The sequence below is a fragment of the Aedes albopictus genome, chromosome 1 (genome assembly GCF_035046485.1).
Source record: "Aedes albopictus strain Foshan chromosome 1, AalbF5, whole genome shotgun sequence".
Lineage (NCBI taxonomy): Eukaryota > Metazoa > Arthropoda > Insecta > Diptera > Culicidae > Aedes > Aedes albopictus.
Window position 1 is genome coordinate 336060778 of NC_085136.1, and position 25998 is coordinate 336086775.

The window sequence follows — 25998 nt, forward strand, 5'->3', positions numbered from 1 at the left end:
TTTACAAATTAATTACAAATTCAAACAATCGCACAGCTCATTCTGCTTGCGCGAGAAAATTTTCACTTCTACCTCTTCTAATTCAAATTTGATCCCGCTTGCTGCGATTGCGGCTCGCGCAATTCGTTCGTTGCCACGGCAACCCGTTCACGTGGTCGCAACGGTTGAATCGACGTCGGGCGTCGGCAGTGCCCGAGCAAAAATGTTGGTGTTGCTTTTAGTGTTCGCAACAAAAGGGGTATTCGTGTAGCTGCACATATGTCACAGTTGATATTGATAGAGTTGAGTAGCTCGGAGAATATGCTTAATACCACAGATTTAAACCAGCCATATTTCTGAACGTACACACAGTTGATTGCAAAACACCCGCCGAAAAGGATTAAACTCACTTTTGTGTTCCACGTTTGGTCCCTAATCTGAAAGCTACTTACCAAAACTATGTTGATTTTCATTTGGTAACGGAGTGAAGCATGTTTTCAGTTTGATCACCAGAACAATCGACGACATCACAGTATACTTGATCATACAGACCGATCTTATATATCCGCATGCAATACTCACCTTGATAATAATAATGGTAATAACAAGACCATATTCAAGGAATTTCGAATATGTTTCTTCATGGAAACTGCCCCGATGTTACATATATCACTTCATTTATACGGGTCAGGCAGTTCTGTTCAGCACGATTTGGAAGTTTTCCGTTACCAAATAGTCATCTCCGAAGACCACAACGAGATTCACCTCGAACTCTGCAATGAACACAAACATATAGCCATTATTCATTTCAAACCTTAATCAATCCCCGTCACACTCACCGATCTTAAAATTCTTCGTGATCAACGTCGGGCACGTAAACAGCCGCGGAAACGTCATATAGATCGGAATCTGCACCTTGGGGCACACGTTCCCGTCGGCAATCTGAATGTTCTGGATTTCGGTGGCATCGCGCGCGTAACCCTCCGCGCAGCCACAGGTCTCCACGCGGACCAACTGAATCTCGATCGACTTGATCGGCACTTCCGTGTGGTGAATGGTCAAACTGCCCGTAAACGGTTTCGTCACGCAAGTTTCCGTCGAATCCAGCAACCCCGTTATGAGGAAGCGCGGAATCGAGATACGTTCTTTGGCCGTTTTCTGCAGCGTTTCCGGGCTGATCGAGAAGTTGACCTCGGTTTTCTTCTCCGGCGGTTGACTGGGCCGGTACTGGATGATGAATTGTTGAGCTTTGGCTACGCTCTTTGCCAGGAAACTACGCTTTATTTCGGCTTTCAGTAGGTAGGTGACATTAACGAACACTCCGTGATAGGTTTCGTACAGGACCTTCGGCTCTTTTGTGCAAATCAAGGGCAATTCGAAGGGAACTTCTGTGGTTCCGGAAGGTAGTTTGCCAGACGGAGCTAGGTCAGTAAATTGATTGAGAAGGGTGATCGGCTTAACCGAGTTATACATAGCTTCGAAAATACCGACATTTTTATTGCTGATCGTCAAGTTCACCTTATGAAGAGAAGGGAATATTATAATGAGCTCTGTGTTTAAGTTTGATAGAAAAACAAAAACTTATCATATATGCAAGGCACTTCCCAATTCTTACATTGAACGCCGCTTTTTGGTGATAACGGCCAGAAAACATATTAACCATGGTCAACATAGGTTAACCTTGAGCGATGGAGGTTACAGTTGTTCATCTGTAGTATTTTTTACCGCAAAGTGGCCTTCAGTGTATGGTACACGTGTGATAATATAACGTTAATAAAAGTTACTTACTTGACCTTCCATGCATAAAGTAATTCCATCGTGTTTTATTTCTGTTGGAGATGAGATGTGAACCACACCGCTGATTGTTTCCTAAAAAAATAAAGGTAAGTAATATAACAGAACATTCTGTGGTTCTTTTATTATATTCTAGATTCTTCTTCTTCTTTATGACTCGATGTTCGCATTGGTACTTGGCCTGCTTCTCTTTAACTCAGTGTTCTTAGAGCACTTCCACAGTTATAAATTGAAGGGTTTTCTTTGCTTGCCATTGCATAAATTTGTATATTGTGTGGCAAGTACAATGATACACCACAGACAAACAGACGTAACACTCTGATAATTCACATCGTACACCGATTTAACGGTCTTTTTCAAAATTTGATAGTTGGCCAACTGCCCAACCACAGACAAACAGACGTAACACTCTTCAAAACGGCTTGGCACATGCATTTAACGATCAATTCAAATTTCATTTGATTTGCGCGATCCTTCCACCAGAGGCGCTAGTGTTCGAACGCTTTGACGTTTGCCAGTGTACACGTTGCTGAATGATGCAAACGAAAAATACAGGCAATTTGTGTAGTAGTGTGCGTGTTAGCAAACGTCAAATCGAAATCCATCATGGCCGACAGTGTCTCGCGCGGTCATACCAACAGGTGGCAGTGTGCTCATAAAAAAGACACCGGGCAAAAGTTTTTGATGAATTTCCTTTAAGAGTTACGTCTGTTTGTCTGTGGCCCAACCGTGGCGCTCGCATCGTTTTTGTTCGAGTTTGACGTTTGCTCACTACCGCCACCTAGTTGGTGGTCGGCCAAACATAGGCCTTTTAGCATTGGGCGAATGTTTTCGTGACTATGATTTGAATCGAAAAATGTTCGAAGTGTTACGTCTGTTTGTCTGTGGATACACTATACTCAGGGACGAGAAACCGGAACGGAAATCGAACCCGCCGTTTCCGGATTGGCGATCTATCTATAGCCTTAACCACTAGGCTAACTGAAGACCCTAGATTACCCTAAAATAGATTTCCAAATCCTTATCTACAGATTCTTAATTTAAGCCGTAAAGCATGGTCCAAGAACCCGCAGATTTCCAAATCCTTATCTATAGATTCTTAGTTTAAACCGTAAAGCATGGTCCAAGAGCCCGCAGAGGTCAAGATCTTTAAACAAATTTCGTCAATAATTAGCAAAAATAATGAATACACGTCTAGCTTGTAGCAGGGGATAGAACAAATGATCTTTTATTACTAAACAAATTCATAGATAACTACGATTCCCCCCCCCCCCCCCCCGTTGTAAAATGTCCAATTTCTGTTAACAGACGCACAATTCGACTTAATGAACAAATAGGAAACATAATTAATATTCTAATTAACTACTATTCACAAGTTTTGAGGTGATTCGAAGTATAATCGGGAGTTACGGTCCAGTTTTAAATCTCAGTGAAAATTGTCAGTGACAGAAAAATGAATGAATAGGTGAAAAAAATCATTCACCAAAATGAATTTTATTTTGATCCCTCAATTGATAATTTTCATAATTCACGTTGAATTTCATTCATTGAAAATGAAAATTTTAAACTCTGGTCGCAACTGCAAGCTTCCAGTCGCAGCTGTATCCGGCAGCTCCCAAATCGTTCACGAAATCGTCCTTGGTGAGGGTGGCGAAGCAGCCAACATTGTAGTGCAATTATCTACAGAAAATACAAAAGGGATGTGTAGTTTGAAAAAGTTTGTACAGTCAGAATATTAAGTTGGCTTCTTACCTTCATAAACAGCAAGCAACTCGGTCAACGGAGCACCACGTATGAAAATGAAATTTTTCACGACAAAGTGTGTGTTTTCTGCGCGCGCCATGTTCGTTCCATGATTGTTATGCTTGTATTTGGATTTTATGTTGACAGGGTTGCTTTTTATTATGCTGCACTCTAAATATATTACAGTAAAAATGAAATTTAATAATGCAACTTTTAAGTTTCATTTGTTGCACATAGAATGATTTTTCTCTCTCTCGTTCTCAATTTATGTGCTTTCTGCACTTAGATTCTATCAGTAAATTAATTTGAGTGAATAATCCCCGCCTTAATCAGGAATTTGAACTAATCCTAATTCTTTTGCAGCTCCAACGAATTTCACAATCGGGACCGCCTTTGTGAGTACATCTGCCTTCTGGGAATCCGATCCGACATGCTGGAGTGCCATCGTTCAGTTTCTCTCTTACAAAATGGTGCCGTATGTCTATGTGCTTTGTGCGAGGTGAATAGCTAATTTCCTTATCGATCAGGCACAACGCGCTGCGTTTATCGCAAGATATAGGAATTGCATCTTGAAAACCGAATAGTTCTCTTCGTAGACCGCGCCACCATACAGCTTCTTATGTTGCTGCAGACACGGCTTCCATGGTCGACAGCGCCACAGTCAGTTGTTTCTTGCAATTTCATGATATCGATCCGCCTGCACATTGGAACACATATCCTGTAATCTGCATCGCTGTAGCCCTCGAAAAGACTGTCTGGCTTTTTCTGATACACCAGCTTCGTGTCGAGCATTGCCTTGAGATAGTGCAAATTACGCATTGCTGCCGTCCAGTGGGGTTCTCCTGGATTGCCACGGAGTACATCGCTTGATCTGTTTCCTCGCTTTTTGAATGGTTGACAACTATGCTTTCCTTGAAGCGAAGACGGCTAATAACAAGACAGACAGCTCCCACCCTGTCGCAGGCGACATGGTTGGAACGCCCTCAACGATTCACAGGAAAATTAAAACATGATTGTGTGCGTGTACATGCTAATACGTACATGTAAATTGTAGTCACCGACGAACCGACGTGACAGTGGTGTTTCAAAACTGTCCCCCTCAATTTAACGGTCGGCCAGCAAAGCGAGCGAACCCTTGTCAAATCAGCGCAGACGCGCACCTCGTTCTATATAAACATACAGGGGTTTTGGGTCGAGCTAGCAAACCAACGCGAACCGTTATAGAGGTGGCGATAGTGTTCGGCTATTTTTCATCATGGCGTCGCGGATAACAAATTTGAATTTGTTTGTTCTAGCCTTGGGGCAAGACACTGTGCTGGAGAGTACATTTTCCTTCACAGAGTTGCTCAGAATTTCTCCGGATTGCTCCCGTTTTTGCTTGGGTGTTGCCTGATTCATCGCTAAATCAAAACAATATTGCCCGATATCCCGCTTTTCTTGCAGTTTTAGGGGTGTTTTTCGACAAATTTCGTCGATCATTGGTAAAAAGAGTTACTCAGAATTTCTCAGAGTTACTCTCGATTGCACAGTGTCTTGCCCCTAGGTTCTAGCTGTCACGTCGGTTCGTCGGTGTTGTAGTATCGCATGCACACTCATTCATGATGTTGTTCCCTGAAGTCGTTCGCGGCGCTAGTGTGCTTGTAGCTCCCCAAGTATATGGAGCAAGAGGGTAGATGTCTGTCTTGTTATTAGCCGTCTTCGCTTGAAGACACGTTGCAATCGTTGGAATGGTGGAGTCCGAAATCGATGCCTCCTGCTAAGGATCGTAACCGCTTCAAACTGTTCAAGTGACCCATTCTTCGATGCCATAACACCATGTCGATGTCAGAACGAAGCCTCGCCTGTGTTTTTATTTCTAACTGGTTATGGGCCCAGGGACGCCCTGGTGGTGGTTCGGGAAGCGAAGAGACAAAGATGCGGTATCCAAGATACGATGAGGAGGCTAATACCCGATGAGGTGTCAAGATGCGATGAGGTCTGGTGCTAATATTCGTTGAGACACCAAGATGCGGTGAGGGGACTAACACTCGGTGAGGATTGATAGCCGTGTGAGACCTGCGCTGGAACCAAGAGGCAGAGGGTACTGGCTGATCGATGGACGCTGGAGCTAGATGGCCAAATGTACTTGAGGCGTGTAGTGATATGAATGAGGTGTTGAAAATATTTGATTTTAATACACATAATTTACCCACTCTCATTTATCTGAGTGTACCGCTTGGGGCAAGACACTGTGCTGGAGAGTACATTTTCCTTCACAGAGTTGCTCAGAATTTCTCCGGATTGCTCCCGTTTTTGCTTGGGTGTTGCCTGATTCATCGCTAAATCAAAACAATATTGACCGACATCCCGCTTTTCTTGCAGTTTTAGGGGTGTTTTTCGACAAATTTCGTCGATCATTGGTGTAGTGATCCTAGGCGGATTAATGAGGAAATATATATATATAAAAAATTAGAAATCTAAATGTATATTACAAATATTAAAATCATAGCTGCAAAATGAGTAGAAATGCATTGCATAAATCTTGCAGAGAAAATGATTTTGGTTTTATTAATTTAGGAATTATTTCATCCCTTGGCATGTCTGGCATCACGGTAGTGCAACAGAAATGAGAAAGGGAAAGCCAAGGAAGTAAACAAAAAAAAGAAGAAGTATTTCGGAGAGAGGTTACTGGAAGGCTCGCACTCAAATTTTGCAATAAAGAAAGAGAGAAATTCTTTTGTCGGTAAGTAGTTTAAGAAAGAGCGGAATAGAGTGATCGACTGGGAAAGCAAGGAAAGATACTACAAAAGAGAGAGAGAGAGAGAATTATAGCTACGCGCGGTCTCACGCTGTTGCGTGCGAGTGGGTCTTCATTCTTTAGACGTATTTTGCGACGAACGGACGTTCGTAGTATCGCGGTCCGACAAGGTGGAAATTCTGCTGACCCGTTCGCAGCTTCGCCGTTCATCGCGGAGAAAATTCGGCTAACCGGAAAATGGAAGGATCCGGTCACCACAATTGGTAAAAAGAGTTACTCAGAATTTCTCAGAGTTACTCTCGATTGCACAGTGTCTTGCCCCTAGGTGTACCGTACCTGCAACACATGAGCTTTCGAACATGAGCCTTGCAATCTGGAGTCCACAAGAACGATGCGTGTTGGAAAAGCGCGATGCGGCTCGACGGTGCGACGACGACGACTCGGACGGGTGAAAGGGAAGGCGAGCATGAATGGAAGGCGAATGAATGAAGAGGAAAACCGGTACGGGAAGCGCAGCGGGACTGTAAACCGGCAGTTTGTGAACGATATTTGACGCGAATGGACGTGGACAAAAAGTACGGTTAGTTTTGTTTTGTGAATAGATTGTTTGTAATTACGAAAATGCAATGAATGTTTGTTTATTTGTGAACAGAAGATTTTGAAATGTGAACGTGGAGCAAAGTAAGTTTGGTAAGGTCTTGAGTTTGGTTAATGTACGGGTAAGTAATCAAAAGTCAGAATAATCTTGATTGTTCCGAAACGAAAAGTGTGGGTATCTTGATGGGAACACTACAAGGCGGAAGACGCTTTGAGCCAGGAGGAGCTTGGTAGCACAGACAAACAGACGTAACACTCTTCAAAACAGCTTGGCACGTGCAATAACGATCAATTCAAATTGCATTTGATTTGCGCGATCGTTCCACCAGAGGCGCTAGTGTTCGATCGCTTTGACGTTTGCCAATGTACACGTTGCTGAATGATGCAAACGAAAATTACAGGCAATTTGTGTAGTAGTGTGCGTGTCAGCAAAACGTCAAATCGAAATCCATCATGGCCGACAGTGTCGCGCGCGGTTCTACCAACAGGTGGCGGTGTGCTCATGAAAATGACACCGGGCAAAAGTTTTTGATGAATTTCCTCTAAGAGTTACGTCTGTTTGTCTGTGTTGGTAGCCTCTTTAGTAGCAGACGTAGCTTGGAGCCGGAGCCTGGTAGCAGAATCTGCTTGAAGCCAGGAGGAGTCTGGTAGCTAGGTTGCAAAGGAGGAGCTCGGTAGGCTGGAGGAGTACGGTGGCCAGGTGAAGCTCGGGACGCGTCGGATCTGAGTGTGTGATGAGGAGGAGTGTTGAATGGCAAGGATGGGAACACTCACTTGAAAAGAGTTACTCTCACTTGCAGTTTTCTCAGCTCAGAAGCGTGCAATCAAAAAACGATGTATGGGTGACTTTTGCCTTGTGATTTTGTCTAAAAGTTTGCCGAATAGAGTAGGGGTCGCACACGCATACCGAACTCGTGAGTGAGCTGCGATGGCAACTCTCCACGAGATGAATGTAATTTACACACACCTTGTAGAGAGTCGCTTTCACAACTCTATCACGACTCTGGGATTCGTGAGCGACCCCTGCTCCATTCGACAAAGTTTGAGACAAAACCACATGGCAAAAGTCATCCATACATTGTATTTTGATTGCACACTTCTGAGCTGAGCAAATAGCAAGTGAGTGTTCCCATCCCTGTTGAATGGTAGGTACATCCTTGGAGGTGCATCACACAGCTCAGTTGAGAACTAGGTATCAACTGGTAGGTAAATGGAAATAAATTGTATATATGAAACAGAAAGCCTCGCCTGTTTTTATTTCCAACATATCCGGAACAAATGGGTTACGTTTGGAACGATACAAGGCACGGCTCGTCGTTAAGCAATGTTCCCAAATGCCGCGAATCTTACCGGGAATGTGTACCTCTGTAGTTCGGTTTTCCACAATTCGGTATTTAATGGCGATTTGGATGTGGACTAGATGGACGTGTGTTCGGATTATATTTTAATAAGTCCTTGAAATCGTCGTTGTTTTACGGTCGATCAAAGAATTATTAGTCTTCCAATCCGAAAACCTCTTTCGAATGGCACAGGCAATTCTATTTTTGTTGACACCGGCTCTGCGTAGGAATCTAGCTTTTTAATCCAATGTAGATTTTAACCCCACTTTTAGTCTGTTGTGCATAGTATTATTGCAATTCAGGTCGAATTCACTTTAGTATAGTATTTCAAATTTAGGATATTCAATTATAACAATTTTCAAGAAAAACGCTGTCTAACAGTGATTTAGTTCACAACCGTATCTCCCTATTTTTCTTCTATTCTTGTACAGTCATTCGTTGACATTTCCTCCCATTGGACACGTCATCTCGACATCTCCGAGACATTTCCCATTTTCAATATGTACCGCGCAGTGTGCCCAGCCATGTTGCTTCTAACAACGTGGTTACCGCATTTCTGCAAGGTGGAGGAACTTCACATGGTCCAACCCTTGGGGCAAGACACTGTGCTGGGGAGTACATTTTCCGTCACAGAGTTGCTCAGAATTTCTCCGGATTGCTCCCGTTTTTACATAAGTGTTGCCTGATTTATCGCAAAATCAAAACAATGTTGCCCGATATCACGCTTTTCTTGCAGTTTTAGGGGTGTTTTTCAACAAATTTCGTCGATCATTGGTGAAAAGAGTTACTCAGAGTTACTCTCGTTTGCACAGTGTCTTGCCCCTAGGTCCAACCTGAGGGGTTTGCAGTTCCAAATGAGAAGGTTAGCCTACTCAATAAATCGTTATACCAAATAAAAAGCAAATCGCGTTAAGTACTGTTCCTTTGAATTCCACTAAGAATTTGCATCCTTTGACAGATACGTATTTCGACCTCAACTGTAAGGTCGTCTTCAATGTCTTGTACTTGAGTCGAGTCAAGTACAAGACACTGAAGACGACCTTACAGTTGAGGTCGAAATACGTATCTGTCAAAGGATGCAAATTCTTAGTGGAATTCAAAGGAACAGTACTTAACGCGATTTTCTTTTTATTTACAGATATTCCCCTAACAAGCCCAGGTTAATCATCATCGTTATACCAGTTATAACGTACAGATTGCCCGGTGGTGTTTAGCATTTAATGTATGTAAAGGAATACAGTCCGGATTCGCTGGTTGGGTCACGACTGCGCCCCGATTAGCGAATCGTGTTCGTTCGGGCAGCTGACAACTGATCAAAATGCTTTAGACACAAGCAAGTGACGAGAAATACGTCACGAAACACTCACATACTTGCACAAACGTTCTGTATATAGGAGCTGCGATGCGACGGCGGTCAGACGTCAAACTCGTTTTGACATTGATTTTGACATTGACAGTGCTTTTTAGTTGGGGTTTGCCCCAACCAGCGAACATTCAACCATCGAGACAGCCCATCTAACGAGCCGCCAACTAACGAATCGGGACTGTAACACTAGGGGCAAGACACTGTGCAAACGAGAGTAACTCTGAGTAACTCTTTTCACCAATGATCGACGAAATTTGTTGAAAAACACCCCTAAAACTGCAAGAAAAGCGTGATATCGGGCAACATTGTTTTGATTTTGCGATAAATCAGGCAACACTTATGTAAAAACGGGAGCAATCCGGAGAAATTCTGAGCAACTCTGTGACGGAAAATGTACTCCCCAGCACAGTGTCTTGCCCCAAGGAATAACATCAATAATGAAATCTCTGAAACTTTTGGCACAGACAAACAGACGTAACACTCTTCAAAACGGCTTGGCACATGCATTTAACGATCAAATCAAATTTCATTTGATTTGCGCGATCGTTCCACCAGATGCGCTAGTGTTCGATCGCTTTGACGTTTGCCAGTGTACACTTGCTGAATGATGCAAACGAGAATTATAGGCGATTCGTGTAGTAGTGTGCGTGTTAGCAAACGTCAAATCGAAATCCATCATGGCTGAGTGTCTCTCGCGGTTATACCAACAGGTGGCAGAGTGCTCATGAAAAAGACACCGGGCAAAAGATTTTGATGAATTTCCTTAAGAGTTACGTCTGTTTGTCTTTGCTTTTGGCCTACACTGAGAGGAAATTTCATTTTGATTTCACTGGAAAAAGTCCAGTAACCGTTACAAAATCAATTTTTCAGTGAGTTCACATGAGCTAAGTGAAACCCGCTTGAAAGTATAGTGAATCTCCAATGGAAAGTTATTGTAAATTTCGCACTGTATCGTATTATAAATTGTATATGGTTTTCAAGTGGATTTTACTGCAGTCGAAAGTATACAAAATATAAGCATGCAGTTGTCAGCCATCACTAACGAACCATACATGAGTGTGATGATGGCAATATGTTCTGTGAATTCAGATGTTTCCTCTTTATCAAGGAAACCATTTGGTGGTCTCCGATGGCACGGAGATGATCCAAATTTTTGAATTTACCTTTGTATAAATAATAAGAGCAAAAACTAGTAAAATTTAACTAAAAAAATATTTTAAATTCATATAATTTGGCAGTGAAAAATTTCACTTAAATTTTATTGGATTTTTTCAGTAGAATATTTTCACTTACTAATCATTTAAGTTTTAAATGTTTAGTTAGATGGAAAAAATCTACTTAAGATTTCCAGTAGAATTTAAGTGAATTTTTCGCTCAGTGTAAGTTACCAGGCGAAAAACTTGTTAACAAGCGTCGGATAACTTTGCGGTCTTCGGCAAAGATTTTCGGCATATCCTAGGCTATACTAGGTCATTAGCTAGATCGTTTTAGACAAAGAATTTCAATTTATGAGAAAAAAGCAAAAAAGCACGTTTTCCCATACTAAATTCCATACAAATTTCAATCGCAATGCGGAATACGGGGAAGCAATCAATCGCTCCCAAATTTTAAACGCTAATACTTATGACACAGGATACAGGATACAGTGTGATACAGGAATCACTGTACAATTGCGCTTGAAATGAGTGCCACACTGATAATTCTCTCCGTTCAAGTCAGTCTGTTGTCAAGAATTTTCTTGACAGTGAGTATCGTTGTACGTGTATCACACTCGTATCACATGTCTGTCTGGGGTATATTGTGCATCCTAGCTTAATCACTCAGATCCTGCTGATCTGAGTCAGCCGCCATAAGAATGCGCCCGTTTGATTTGTACACGGCGGCTGACAGCTCCACCCGGCGGCTGCAAAACAGTTTTAGCCAAGGTGCACACCGTGTACAAATCATACGTGCGCGGTCTGGCGCTATCTGAGGCTGCGCGTTTCGAACGCACCTTGCTGAGAATCTAAGATAAGCGCGACAATAAAAGGAATCGAAAAAGCTTTGTTCCGGGTTGATACGATCAAATTTATAGTTTCTCCATACAACGTTGACCCACTCTATTGATAAGCCTTCGATGGATAAAATCAGGCCCCTGGCATCAATGAAATTTATCGTAGCCATCATCCAACTGCCTTATACTCATATTCGTGCAAATTGAAACGAGCGTGTAATCAACAAACGCAGCTTTTGTTTGATGTTGTGAGCCACACACGAAATCACATTCACAATGCGTGTTTGTCAAGCGGAATGACATATCCTTTTCTAACCAGAATATCCGCATTTATCCGTTTCTAACCGTCGCTAACCGTTGCTAAGTGAGCAGCAGTTAGACGCGGTTAACGACGGTTAGAAACGGATAAATGCGGATATTCCGGTTAGAAAAGGATATGTCATTCCCCTTGGTGTTTGTTGGGTTGCTTCATTCAAATAATCGCATGCTCCTCTTACCGTACATTAATATTAAAGCGAGTTTTATTGGAATGGAGTGGCCGTAGATCGGACAGCGAAATAAAACACGTGTGTGTTCTATGAGCTACAACTTGAAAGTGAAAATTTATTTCTATATCTTAATGCTATGCGCACCATGCGCGTTACCATGGTTACCGTTATAAATTCAAATTATATCATGGCATGCTGCGCCTCACGTCGTCATCTCCTACACTCCTCCTCGACGGAAGGACTCCAGCAGCTTCACGGAAACCCTTCAGTTTGACGGACTGCAACGGCTTCGTCATCATATCCGCAACCATCGCATCAGTCGGACAGTAGCGGATGTCGATTTCCCCATTCTGCAGCAGATCTCGAACGAAGTGGAATTTCGTCTCGATGTGCTTCGAACGGCGGCTAATAGTGGGCGAATTCGATTGTTTGATCACCCCCTGGTTATCCTCGAACACGACCACCGGCGAGGACAGCTTGATGTCGAAGTCATCCAGGATTCGACGGACCCAGCGGAACTCTTGAAGACACTCCGCAAGCGCCACGTATTCCGCTTCTGTGCTGCTCAGTGTGACGCAAGTTTGTTTCTTCGAGCTCCAGCTAATCGATCCACCAGCGAAACGGAACAGGTAACCGGACGTTGACTTCCGATCACTCGAGTCACCTGCCCAATCGGCGTCGACGAACACTTTCAGTGGTGATCCATCTACGCCGAGAACCAACTCGTCGTGCAGCGTGTGCTTCAGGTATCGTAACACCCTTTTTGCTTCCAGCCAGTCTGCTTGAGTTGGGCAACTGGTTTTCCTTCCCAGTATGGACACAGCGGCTGCTATGTCCGGACGCGTGTTCACGGCCACGTACAATAAACCACCAATCAAGCTGGCGTATTGATGATTGTTCGGCAGTTTGTCGGCGTCATTCTCCTCCTTTGATTGGGTGTGGCCGGGATCAAGAGGAAACTTCGAAGGCTTTGCTTCTGACATTCCGAAACGGTCCAACAACTTTCGGATGTACGTTGCCTGGTTCAAGCTCACTCCGTTGCTGGATCGGTTCACCTCGATGCCCAGGAAATGCTTGATGTTTCCCAGCGACGTCACTTGAAAATGTTGTTTCAGCTCTCGAATGATCTGCTCATATTCTGCTTCTTCTTCACAGGCTATCACCAGATCGTCCACGTACACCACCAAGTAGGTGCACTTCTTCCCGGATCGGCGGACGTAGAGGCACGAATCATTTTTGGACTGCTCGAAACCCATCTGCTTCAGGACGGCATCGAACGTCTGATTCCAAACGCGGGCGGATTGTTTCAGCCCGTACAGGCTTTTGCGTAGCAAACACACCTTGCCATCGTCCCTCGTGGTTACACCCGGCGGCATACGCATGTACACGGTTTCCCCGAGAACACCGTGCAGGTACGCCGTCTTCACGTCGGCGTGTTTGACGATCATCTTCTTCTGGCTAGCGACCGACAGCAGAACACGAAAGGTGACCTGCTTGACCACTGGGGCGAAGACCTCGTCGAAATCGGTGCCGTACTTCTGGGTGAATCCCTGCGCCACCAGCCGAGCCTTATAGCGCACAACGTCACCGTGTTCGTCCTGCTTGCGCTTGAATATCCATTTGGTTCCGATCGCTTTCCGACCGGCTGGGAGGTCTGTCAGCTCCCACGTGCGGTTTGCACGGAGCGATTGGAGCTCCTCCTCAATTGCTGCCTTCCACAGCGCGCTTTCGGGACCGTTGACTGCTTCGTCGTACGTTCTTGGCTCAGGTGGAAGATTGTGCGCCAGACTACTTGTCTCCCGGAACCGAGCAGGTGGGACTCCCTTCGTGGTGCGTTCCGATATGCGTACCGGAGTGGGTGGCACAACTGGCTCTTCGTGGAAAGATTCTTCACCAGATTCATATTCCGCATCCGAATCCACATCGACATCATCGCATCAAGCCGGTCTGGTTCGGTAACGGACTGGCTGCCACGCGGAAGCGGCGATTCGATCTCGATGACATCGGTTGGCTTGATCGAATGCTTTGGTGGCTTCTCTCCCTCCAGGAAACGTGCGTCTCGGCTGATTACCACCTTGTCGTTAGATGGATCGATAAAGCGATATGCTTTGTGGTAGTCGGAGTACCCTACCAGCGTCATCTTCACAGCCTTTGGTTGCAGTTTCGACCTTTTCTCCGACGGAATATGCACGTTGGGTGCCGAAAACGTGCAAATGGTTGAGGTCCGGCTTCTTGCCGTACCACGCCTCGTATGGTGTCATTTCGGTCGATCTCGTTGGCAGCATGTTTTGCAGATGGGCAGCGGTGTTGACCGCCTCAGCCCAGTAACGGTATCCCATCTCACTGTCCAGCAGCATACAGCGTCCCATCTCCACCAACGTTCGGTTTTTCCGCTCTGCGACGCCGTTTTGCTGCGGCGTGTAAGCGGTCGTGAATTGTGGAGAGATCCCTTTCGAGCGGTAGAATCGTCCAAGGCGTTTGGACTTATATTCCCCTCCTTGGTCGGACCTGATGACTGTTGGGTATCGGCCAAAACTATTGTGCACCATTTCCACATAGTCTTCAATTCTCTCGACGGCGTCGGACTTGCGCTTGAGGATGTACACCACCGTGAACCGACTGTGGTCGTCGATCATCGTCATGAAGTATCGAGCTCCTCCTGGCGTCACGGTGTTCATCGGGCCGCAGATGTCGGTGTGAATCAAATCAAGCACCTTGGTGGATTGCGGACCAGATTGCTTCGGGAACGGAAGCCTCGCCAGTTTGCCTTCCAAACAGCATTCACATGCGGCGCTGACACCACAATCGCGCACGCAAACGCCAGTCGCGAGCCCCTCGCGTACCAGCCGTTGAATCGCTTCGATGTCACGGTGCCCAAGCTTGCGGTGCCAGTCGTGCAAGCAGTTTTTCGTATGGTTGGTGGCGGCGGCCTTCGAATCGTGACTGCATACATTCAGGTGGTACAGCCCACCACCCTTGGCCGCTACTCCCGCCACGCTACCGTTGTGTTGGATGACGCATTTGCTGGCGTCGAACGTGACCAACGCACCCTTGTCGGTCAGTTGTCCCACAGAGATGAGATTCGCATCTAACTCTGGAACGAGGAGCACATCTGATAAGATAATTTCTTGTTTCTTACCTTTATCGTCCTTGCAGAAGAGATTGCCGGTTCCTTTTCCGGCGACATCGGCCACGCGCCCGTCGGCGAGTGCAACGGACATTCCCGAGATTGGCTTCAGTTGGTTGAAGAACGCTTCGTCACTGCACATGTGACTCGATGCTCCCGAGTCGACGATCCAGTTCGTTGGTTTCATCGCAGTAGACGTTGGGTGCGTAGCGAACGCGAACGGCGTCATCACTACCATGTCGTTGCCCTGGGCAACGCGAGCCTTCGGTTTTGGTTGCCTAGCGACGTCCTTCTGCTTCGGGTCGGTTTTTCGTCCAAGCGTGGGGCAATTTTTCTTCACGTGCCCGGGTTGCTTGCAATGGTGGCACACGATGGATTTGGCTTCGACGCGCAAAATGGACTCACCTCGGCCGGATCTCTCGCTTCGCTTGAGGGCTTCATCCAGCAGCTTCCTTTTCACGATGTCCATCGTCAGCTCGTCTTCGGGGCGGCTCTCCAATGCGGTCGTCAGCGTTTCGAATGATGCCGGCAGGCTTCGCAGAATGAGCACAACTGTCAGCGTGGCTCCCAATTCCAGCCCGGCATTCGCTAACCGTTGGAATAAATCCTCCATCTCGTGTACATGGCGTTCCATGTCGTCGCCGTCCGAATAAGTGAGGTTACAAATCCGCTTTAAAATCGAAACCTTCGATGTGAGCGAGGTTTTCTGGTGGTGGTCCCTCAGCGTCTCCCAGATTTGCTTGGCGGTGGTGCACTTACGGATCAAAGACTGCTGCGTGATTCCGACCAGTCTTGTAAACATTCGACACTTTTCACTACCTTCATTTCGGTGCCGCAGTCGGGTGTCAGCTTGCTTTGTTACATTCATGCGCTACCGTTACCTCTTACACACAACACGAGCGGTAGGACGAAGATCAATAAAGATAAACAAAGGTCAAACCAATGTCGTCTGACACGATGACATTTGTCTAATTCTAGCTTTTCGCATGGATTTCAGCCAATTCCGATTATGAATGTTAATATTAGTTTATTCTTGCTTGTTGAATTGAATACGGCACACATATGGCCAACACAGCTCTCATTGTGGAAGAAGACAGGAATAGCAAAAGCCGAACCGTCTCCCGAAGCCGCAATCGTTGTCAAGCGCATTCGTTTGACATTTTTGTTTCGTACGGTAGTTTGATTGCTTGTGTTGCGAATGTCGGAGACAAAGGAGGCCGAATATCGACGAAAAGGTGTCAATGACTGTGATCTCTAACAAGACTGATTCCGACGAACAGCGAAATCGTCCCCTGCGTCTTGGCGTCTCCGTTTGTCCACGCTTCCGTGACCGGTTCTGGCGCGTCGTTGGTAACGTACCTCCATAATTCCTCGCGCATCAGCAGGCTTTTCAACTGAAAACTCCAGCTCTCGTAGTTGTCGCTTCCGAGTCTCTCCATGCTGAATTTCTCCATTTCGTCGGTGACCGGCAAATCCAATTGCGGCGCGTCCTCAAACAAAACTATCCGGTTTTCCGGTACTTTACTCGCGACCGAAAAAGAAAACTTATACTTTTAAAACTTCCGAATGGCCCATAACCTATTGGAATGGAGTGGCCGTAGATCGGACAGCGAAATAAAACACGTGTGTGTTCTATGAGCTACAACTTGAAAGTGAAAATTTATTTCTATATCTTAATGCTATGCGCACCATGCGCGTTACCATGGTTACCGTTATAAATTCAAATTATATCATGGCATGCTGCGCCTCACGTCGTCATCTCCTACAAGTTTGAAGTGTTTTGTGATCATAAGAGGTGGAAAAAATGATTCCAAAAAACTGATTAACAAACCAAAATAAACGTTATGGCCCGTTTACATATGTGATAATAATACGTGACAATATTCTGTCGGACAATTTATTCCACGCTAGTATCGTTTACATTGCCGCTAAAAATTTAGCTGCTAAATCTGGGACAATAAATTGTCCGACTGTGTTGGTACCAAACTATCGTAATGTAAACACTTCCCTATCTGCCAATAAAATTGGCGTGATGGCATAATTAGCTGACAATTCGTCAAGCAGACCGTTTACATGATGCTAATTGTGTCGGACAATCTAATATCCTCATTATTGTCTACTAGTTTTAGCATCGAATTCAGAAGCTTCTGATTTTGTCATGCTAAATTTATTGTCTGCTAAAAAGTGTTTACATTGCGCTAAATTGACGCCAATACTGCTCGAAAATGAACTGTCGCGTAGAATTAGCAAATATGTAAACGGGCCATAAACAAAAAATGTAGATGTTTTCGCATTTGACAGTGGGCGCTATTTATTAGCGCCCAGGACATCCTGTCTACCATGATTCCAATGCATTGATATAGGCCGTGTCAGGGGCCTAGATAAAATTCCAACACGTGTTGTAAAAATCTTCAATATAATAACAATCGTCAATTGCGGTTTATTTTGCAGTTATCGAAAGTATTCTGTAAATGTTTACGATGTTCTCCAGTGAGCGACAGCCTTTCACCTTAAGATTCATTCACTGAGTGCCACCCTCAAAATGACCCCTGGGACACCGACTGTCCGTCGGTCACCGCAGTTCATTCGTATGGATTCCAAAATCTTCAAAATCATGTTTTGCACTTACCCCTTCGTAGTAGATTTTGTTCGGTCGTCTCAACCGTATCTCCAGGTTAATCGCCATTTCCGGAACGCGATGGAACCAATAATCAAGCGTTTCTACGCACTTTTCGCGCAATTTTAGGAGTAATCAACGTTCCGACCTGCGAGTATTTTTCCGAATGTTTTGGTTCACTCCAGAAAACTGTTCATCCGGGTTTAGACCGGTGTGGACGCGACTGAACGAAACTGCGCGTGAGAGCGCCGAGAGCGCAGCTCTTTCTCTGTGTGGGTGTGTTCGAGAAACATCCCGAACTGTCAAAGCGAATAAAAACAAAACATTCGTCTCACTGCAGTCGGTCGGTCGTGCACCACGTTCTTTGGCGAATTTCTCCGCGATTTTAGAGGATTTTATTCGGAAAGGATTCGAAGTGATTACCTACTTCCCGCGTGACGTGTAGCCCTAGCTTGTGCAACGAGAGGAATCATGACGACGGAAGCGACACCGATCTTCCCGAAGCTGAACGTCGAGGAAGAACCGGAGTTGGGCGCCACCGAGATCGAGTCCATGTGCATGAACTGCCATGAGAATGTGAGTTGGGATGTTTTGAGGAATTTTTGAACCTTAACACTGGTTTCTGGTTTCAGGGAACAACCCGTCTCCTGCTGACGTCCATTCCGTTCTACAAAGAGGTGGTCCTGATGTCGTTCAGTTGCGATAATTGCGGCTTCCAGAACAACGAGATCCAACCGGGTGGTGAGATGGCACCCAAGGGCATCCGGATCAGTGTAAAGATCGAAACGCCGAAGGACCTGAACCGGCGCGTCGTCAAATCGGACTTTTCCAGCGTGCGGATAGAGGAGCTGGATTTCGACATTCCGGCACAGTCGCAGAAGGGTGAGGTGACCACATTGGAGGGAATCATCGACCGGGTGGTGAGGGGACTGGAACAGGATCAGCCTGTTCGCCGGATACAGCACCCGGAAGCTGCGGAACAGATCGACGCCTTCGTAGGCCGACTTAAAGACCTAAAGGAGATGAAGCAACCGTTTACGGTCACAATCGAGGACATTTCCGGGAACAGCTTCGTGGAGAATCCGTTGGCACCGCAGCCGGATCCGAACACGACCATCTCGCACTTCGTGCGGAACAAAGACCAGAACCATCTGCTGGGAATATTTACCCACGATGAGGTGGCGGACGAGAAACCGACAAAACCTGCACCCATCCCGGAAGAAGAGGACAACATGCTAAAAATGATATCCGAGGGCGCCTGGCCACTGGAGGAACTTCATGGTGAAGTGTTGCAGTTTCAGACCAAGTGTCCGGAATGTGCGGCCGATTGCGAGACCAACATGAAGGTGACAAACATTCCGCACTTCAAGGAGGTGGTCATCATGGCCACGGTGTGCGAGAACTGCGGCGTGAGGACGAACGAAGTCAAGCCCGGTGGAGGTATCGAGGAGAAGGGCGTCCGGATCGAAATAACGGTCCGCGGAAGGGTGGACTTTTCCCGGGATGTGCTCAAGTCCGAATCGTGCGATCTACGCATTCGGGAACTGGACTGTGAGGTCGGTGCCGGTGCCCTAGGGGGACGCTTCACCACGATCGAGGGCCTTCTGACGGCCATCAAGGACCAGCTCGTCGAAAGCACCGGAATGTTTATGGATTCGAACGATGAGGCCACCCAGCACCGGATGGACAGTTTCTTTGCACAGCTGGATGCGGCCATCGCCGGGGACAAACCGTTGACGATTGTGTTGGATGACCCCACCGGGAACAGCTATGTGCAGTCGTTGAATGACGACGGAACGCCAGACGACGCACTGCGGATAATCCGGTACCATCGGTCGCACGAGCAGAACGAGGAACTCGGCTTGAACGATATGAAGACCGAGGGTTACGAGGATGCGTAGGTCGGTTGGGTACAACGCTGCTAAACGTAGGAATACTAAGTCTAAAGTGTAATATTAGCAGTGAAGGACATTGTGGCTGGAACATTGCTTTTTAACTGTTAGAAGTTATAAAAGTTAAGATTAATAGCAACTACCACTTTTACGAAGATTTTGTTTCGATGACCATTCCTTGTAGAGTAAAATAAGTACCTAATAAGCAACGCTCAGTCAGTAAATAGCACATATTCATAAACAATCGGAAGACGCGTTGGACGACCGTCTACATGACGTAAACTTCTGTTGAATGAACTTTTGTAATCGAAGTAGTCATACACTACCCGCCAATAATATGGAATCGTTGCAATACTCAGTAATGCAGCACCCAAAATAAGGAGGAAAAATAGAGTAAACCTAGAACCAATTAGGTTGTGGGTACGAGTTGCGACTCTATGACATTTCCCCGAATGACATTATCCCGAATGACCCATTTCCCCGAATATTTTTTTCAACTATAAATTTCGTATTTTCCAATACGAAGGAAAATCATGACGTTTATCCCGGAACGAACTAGCTTGGTTGATAAACCTTTATTCTGCCTATTTTTTTGCGGTGAGAATACCCAAGCATACGATCTCCTGGGACCCTTTGAACAGATCCATGACCAGTATGATTAAAAGAACAGGCAATAACCAAAAGAAGGAAAAAATCTCTACTGAATAATTGGTTTCGAATCATATGGACGAAAAAAATAAACTAATGTGATCATTTCACTCTTCTATATAACAGTATAACTTGAAAGAACTGCCTATGATTAAAAGAAGGGAAAATCTGTGATAAAAATAATAACAGTTGCGACGCCAACAAATTGCTTAAACTGATGATTAGAAAGAATAGCCTATGTTTGAAAGAAGGATACATATTTGATGATCACATATGTCGTTTTCGTTTTTGTGGCGGTGCTACACCGCTTCGTGCTACACTGTTCACTACAAAAACGAACATTTTCGGTGCAGTTGCATTGGTGTGTGTGAATAAAAACCAAAATATTTACAACTTTGCAAACGTTGATTGGTGGACACGGTGTACACCCGCTACACTTTCGAATTTTTGAGTGCTGCACTATCTTGAGCGGTGCAGAAAAAGTGCTACACCGGTGCAGCACGAAAATCAAAAACGAACACTTTCGGTGCAAAAGTGCTACACCGGTGTAGCACCACCGCAAAAACGAAAACGACAATAGTGTAGTGTCCGGAGGGACACTTCCGAGCACACCAGCCGAATCCTGCAGCTGAACGCACGCTCACGAGGAGGAGCGAAACCTTCTCGCACAAAATGCTTTACAAGACTGACGTTTCATTTCCAGGGGTAGAAGATCCTACCCTTTACGCCTACCCAAACATGCCCACCTGCGCGCCATCTACTGTTGGTTCTAATTTGTAAACATCTTTTGTTTAATGGTTTTATAAACATCAACAGTAGCACAAACATCAGTGTTTTTCTCTCAATTTTGATGCCTATGATCAGTGTTTTCGGTAATTACCGACATTTCTTGAGTCATAGTATTAAACTATCCTCACATTGGAGACAAATAATCGTTCAGGGAGTTTTAAATTTTCAGTCGATTTTCGCACTTCAAACAAAACAACAACAAAAACAAACGAGAGTAGAGGCTAATATTTCATAATGGTGAAAACAAAATACTGTTTTTTCGGAATGAAATTGATCAATCTAATATGCTGAATATAACATTCTTTATGTTTGAATCACATACTGACTTGCTTTTAGCATGATAAAACGGTATTAACATCAGTTTTTCAATCGAATATTGAACTTTTCTTGTTTGGCAGTTACGTCTTTTTACTGGTTCTAAAACATGATAGAGGGTAGGCGCAATTCGTTCCCAGTTGACAGTCAGCTTCTACCCCTGTTCATTTCATGTTGATCGTTTGCTTTGTTTTTCCGGTGGTGCATCACCGCAACTGACGCTATATGCCCTATTAATCTTTTTCTCTCTATCTCTCTCAACCCCTACATTCTCCCCCTGTCCTACTCTCTAATTGCTTTAAAAATTCAAAAAGTAAGAATAAAAAACAATAAAAAATGTATGACTTTCTACCAACATTATAAACCTGTATTTATTGAAGCAAAACTTATAATTGTTTTCGTTAGAAAGCAAAAGTAATAAAATTGATCATCATCATTGCATTTTCTTAATTCCAACCAATTTGTTCGACACCTTGATTAAATCTTTTTATATTTATTTTAAACCTTGGCCACATTGGCATTGTTATGCAAATCTTTTATAAGCTTTTTGCGACCTTTGGGTAAGTTAGCTGTCCAAAAAGCCCATTTGTTATTCAGATCCTTTAAAGTAAGTTTTTCATCATGATCATCATCCTCCATCATCATCATTATCATGCTACTTATTCTTCATTCGTCATTTCTCATACTTCACCTTACATCCTGCATCCTCCATTTTACATCATTCATCAACATCATAATCATCATCATCCTTCATTCTTCATCCTGCGTCCTTCACCTAGGGGCAGGACAGATCTAACGAGAGAAAATCTGTGCTCGAAATGTTGTTCAGAATTCCTCACAGTTCCTCAGATTTCCTCCCATTTATACCAAAGTGTGATCTGGCACCAATGTCAAACTGCAAAGTGTTGCGTGTGCTGAATGAAAATTGCAGTTTTGGGGATGTCTTTCAACAAATTTTGTCGATCATCGACAGAAAGAGTTACTCAGAAATTCTCAGAGTTGCTCTCGTTTGCACAGTGTCTTGCCCCTAGTCCTTCACCCTTCATCCTTCAACCATTATCCTGCATACTTCATTACCATTATCGTAATCATCATCATCCTTCATCTTTCATCATCCTTTATCCTAATACTTCAGCCTGCATCATCATCACGCATTCTACATCCTTTATCCTTTATCCTTCATCTTACATCCTATATCCTTCATACTTCATCCAACAACTTTCCTCTATCTTTCATCCTACATCGTATATCCTTCTTCCTTCGTCCTAAATCTTTCTTGCTTCATCCTTCATTCATCATTCCTTCATCATTCATCTTAATCATCATCATCCTTCATCCTACACCTACATCCTTCTTCCTTCATCATACATTCTTCATCCTTCATCCTACAACATAAATTCATTATCCTTCATCCTTTATCCTTCATCCTTCGCCATTATCATAATCATATTCATTATCATCATTATCATCATCATTCATCCTACATCCTACATTCTTCATCACTCATCCCAGCACATTTCATCCTACATCCTTTATACTTCATCCTTCATGTTTCATCTTTCATCATCCTTCATCCTACATACTTCATCCTTCATCGTCATCGCCATTATTCTACATCCTTTATCCTTTATCCTTCATCTTACGTCCTATATCCTTCATACTTCATCCAACATCTTTCCTTTATCCTTCATCTTTCATCCTACATCCTATATCTTTCTTTCTTCATCCTTTATCCTACATACTTCTTCCTTCATCATACATTCTTCATCATCATCATCGCCATCATTCTACATCCTTTATCCTTCATCTCACATCCTGTATTCTTCATACTTCATCTAACAACTTTCCTCTATCTTTCACCCTACATCATATATCCTTCCTTCTTCATCCTACATCTATCTTCCTTCATCATACATTCTTCATCCTTCATCATACAACATTAATTCTTTATCCTTAATCTTTCATCCTTCATACTTCATCCTACATCATTCATTCTTTATCCTCTTCATCTTCCACTCACATCATCATCACCGCATCCTGTATCCTTCATATTTCATCATCGTAATCATCATAATCATTACCATCATCACCATTTTCCTTAATCCTACATCCTTCATCTTATATCTATCCTTCATACTTCATCTAACAACTTTCCTCTATCTTTCATCCTACATCATATATCCTTCCTTCTTCATCCTACATCTATCTTCCTTCATCATACATTCATCATCCTTCATCCTACAACATTAATTCTTCATCCTTCATCCTACATCATCCATTCTTTATACTCTTCATCTTCCATTCACATCATCATCACCAGCATCCTGTATCCTTCATACTTCATCATCGTAATCATCACAATCATTATCATCACCATTTTCCTTAATCCTACATCCTACATTCTTCATCTTATATACTTCAGTCTTCATCCTACATCTTTCTTCCTTCATCCTACATTCTTCATCCTTGATCATCATCATCATCGCCATCATTCTTCATCCTTTATCTTTTATCCTTCATCTCACATCCTGTATCCTTTATACTTCATCCAACAACTTTCCTCTATCTTTCATCCTACATCATATATCCTTCATTCTCCATCCTACATCTATTTTCCTTCATCCTACATTTTTCATCCTTCATCATCATCATCACCATCATTCTACATCCTTTATCCTTTATCCTTCATCTTACATCCTATATCCTTCATACTTCATCATCATAAACATCATAATCATTATCATCATCACCATTTTCCTTAATCCTACATCCTACATTCTTCATCTTATATACTTCAGTCTTCATCCTACATCTTTCTTCCTTCATCCTACATTCTTCATCCTTGATCATCATCATCATCACCATCATTCTACATCCTTTATCTCACATCCTGTATCCTTCATACTTCATCCAACAACTTTCCTCTATCATTCATCCTACATCATATATCCTTCATTCTTCATCCTACATCTATCTTCCTTCATCCTACATTTTTTCATCCTTCATCATCATCATCACCATCATTCTACATCCTTTATCCTTCATCTTCCTTTCTACATCTTCCACCCTACATTATCATCATAAACATCCTTCAACCTAAATTCACTTGACTGTCGCAGCTTACCCTCCCGGGGGAATTCGCTGTTAGCTTACCCTCTCGGGGGAATTCGCTTTACTGTAGCAGCTTACCCTCTCGGGGGAATTCGCTTTACTGTTGCAGCTTACCCTCCCGGGGGAATTCGCTGTTAGCTTACCCTCTCGGGGGAATTCGCTTTACTGTTGCAGTTTACCCTCTCGGGGGAATTTGCTGTTAGCTTACCCTCTCGGGGGAATTCGCTTTACTGTTGCAGCTTACCCTCTCGGGGGAATTCGCTGTTAGCTTACCCTCTCGGGGGAATTCGCTTTACTGTTGCAGCTTACCCTCTCGGGGGAATTCGCTTTACTGTTGCAGCTTACCCTCTCGAGGGAATTCGCTGTTAGCTTACCCTCTCGGGGGAATTCGCTTTACTGTTGCAGCTTACCCTCTCGGGGGAATTCGCTGTTAGCTTACCCTCTCGGGGAAATTCGCTTTACTGTTGCAGCTTACCCTCTCGGGGGAATTCGCTGTTAGCTTACCCTCTCGGGGGAATTCGCTTTACTGTTGCAGCTTACCCTCTCGGGGAAATTCGCTTTACTGTTGCAGCTTACCCTCTCGGGGGAATTCGCTGTTAGCTTACCCTCTCGGGGAAATTCGCTTTACTGTTGCAGCTTACCCTCTCGGGGAAATTCGCTTTACTGTTGCAGCTTACCCTCTCGGGGGAATTCGCTGTTAGCTTACCCTCTCGGGGGAATTCGCTTTACTGTTGCAGCTTACCCTCTCGGGGGAATTCGCTGTTAGCTTACCCTCTCGGGGGAATTTGCTTTACTGTTGCAGCTTACCCTCTCGGGGGAATTCGCTTTACTGTTGCAGCTTACCCTCTCGGGGGAATTCGCTGTTAGCTTACCCTCTCGGGGGAATTCGCTGTTAGCTTACCCTCTCGGGGGAATTCGCTTTACTGCTGCAGCTTACCCTCTCGGGGGAATTTGCTTTACTGTTGCAGCTTACCCTCTCGGGGGAATTCGCTGTTAGCTTACCCTCTCGGGGAAATTCGCTTTACTGTTGCAGCTTACCCTCTCGGGGGAATTCGCTGTTAGCTTACCCTCTCGGGGAAATTCGCTTTACTGTTGCAGCTTACCCTCTCGGGGGAATTCGCTGTTAGCTTACCCTCTCGGGGGAATTTGCTTTACTGTTGCAGCTTACCCTCTCGGGGGAATTCCCTTTACTGTTGCAGCTTACCCTCTCTGAGGAATTCGCTGTTAGCTTACCCTCTCGGGGGAATTCGCTTTACTGTTGCAGCTTACCCTATCGGGGGAATTCGCTATACTGTTGCAGCTTACCCTCTCGGGGGAATTCGCTGTTAGCTTACCCTCTCGGGGGAATTCGCTTTACTGTTGCAGCTTACCCTCTCAGGGGAATACACTGTAAGCTTACCCTCTCGGGGGAATTCGCTTTTCTGTTGCCAATTATTTCATTTCTGCCGCTCTTCTTCGGTAA

At 44.4% G+C, this 25998-nt stretch overlaps 2 protein-coding genes across 2 annotated transcripts; one reads left to right on the plus strand and one right to left on the minus strand.

Moving 5' to 3' along the window:
* Positions 1–641: 641 nt before the first annotated feature.
* Positions 642–17980, minus strand: LOC109403860 (vacuolar protein sorting-associated protein 26C). Its single transcript, XM_019676760.3, has 4 exons — positions 17794–17980; positions 1768–1848; positions 819–1497; positions 642–752 (listed from the first exon to the last, which is right to left on the minus strand). The coding sequence occupies exons 1-4, from the start codon at positions 17848–17850 to the stop codon at positions 667–669; spliced, it is 903 nt and encodes a 300-aa protein (XP_019532305.2). The 5' UTR covers positions 17851–17980; the 3' UTR covers positions 642–666.
* A 119-nt stretch (positions 17981–18099) lies between these two features.
* On the plus strand, positions 18100–19818 carry LOC109403855 (zinc finger protein ZPR1). Its single transcript, XM_019676753.3, has 2 exons — positions 18100–18357; positions 18414–19818. The coding sequence occupies exons 1-2, from the start codon at positions 18253–18255 to the stop codon at positions 19680–19682; spliced, it is 1374 nt and encodes a 457-aa protein (XP_019532298.2). The 5' UTR covers positions 18100–18252; the 3' UTR covers positions 19683–19818.
* Positions 19819–25998: the final 6180 nt, after the last annotated feature.

Excerpts from the sequence above, each read along its gene's own strand:
- LOC109403860 (XM_019676760.3), bottom strand. The coding sequence starts at position 17,850 with ATGGCGATTAACCTGGAGATACGGTTGAGACGACCGAACAAAATCTAC. Across the intron at positions 1,849-17,793 it reads ACAAAATCTACTACGAAGGG|GAAACAATCAGCGGTGTGGT; the intron begins GTAAGTGCAAAA and ends TTATTTTTTTAG. Across the intron at positions 753-818 it reads CACGAAGAATTTTAAGATCG|AGTTCGAGGTGAATCTCGTT; the intron begins GTGAGTGTGACG and ends TGTTCATTGCAG.
- LOC109403855 (XM_019676753.3), top strand. The coding sequence starts at position 18,253 with ATGACGACGGAAGCGACACCGATCTTCCCGAAGCTGAACGTCGAGGAA. Across the intron at positions 18,358-18,413 it reads GCATGAACTGCCATGAGAAT|GGAACAACCCGTCTCCTGCT; the intron begins GTGAGTTGGGAT and ends TTCTGGTTTCAG.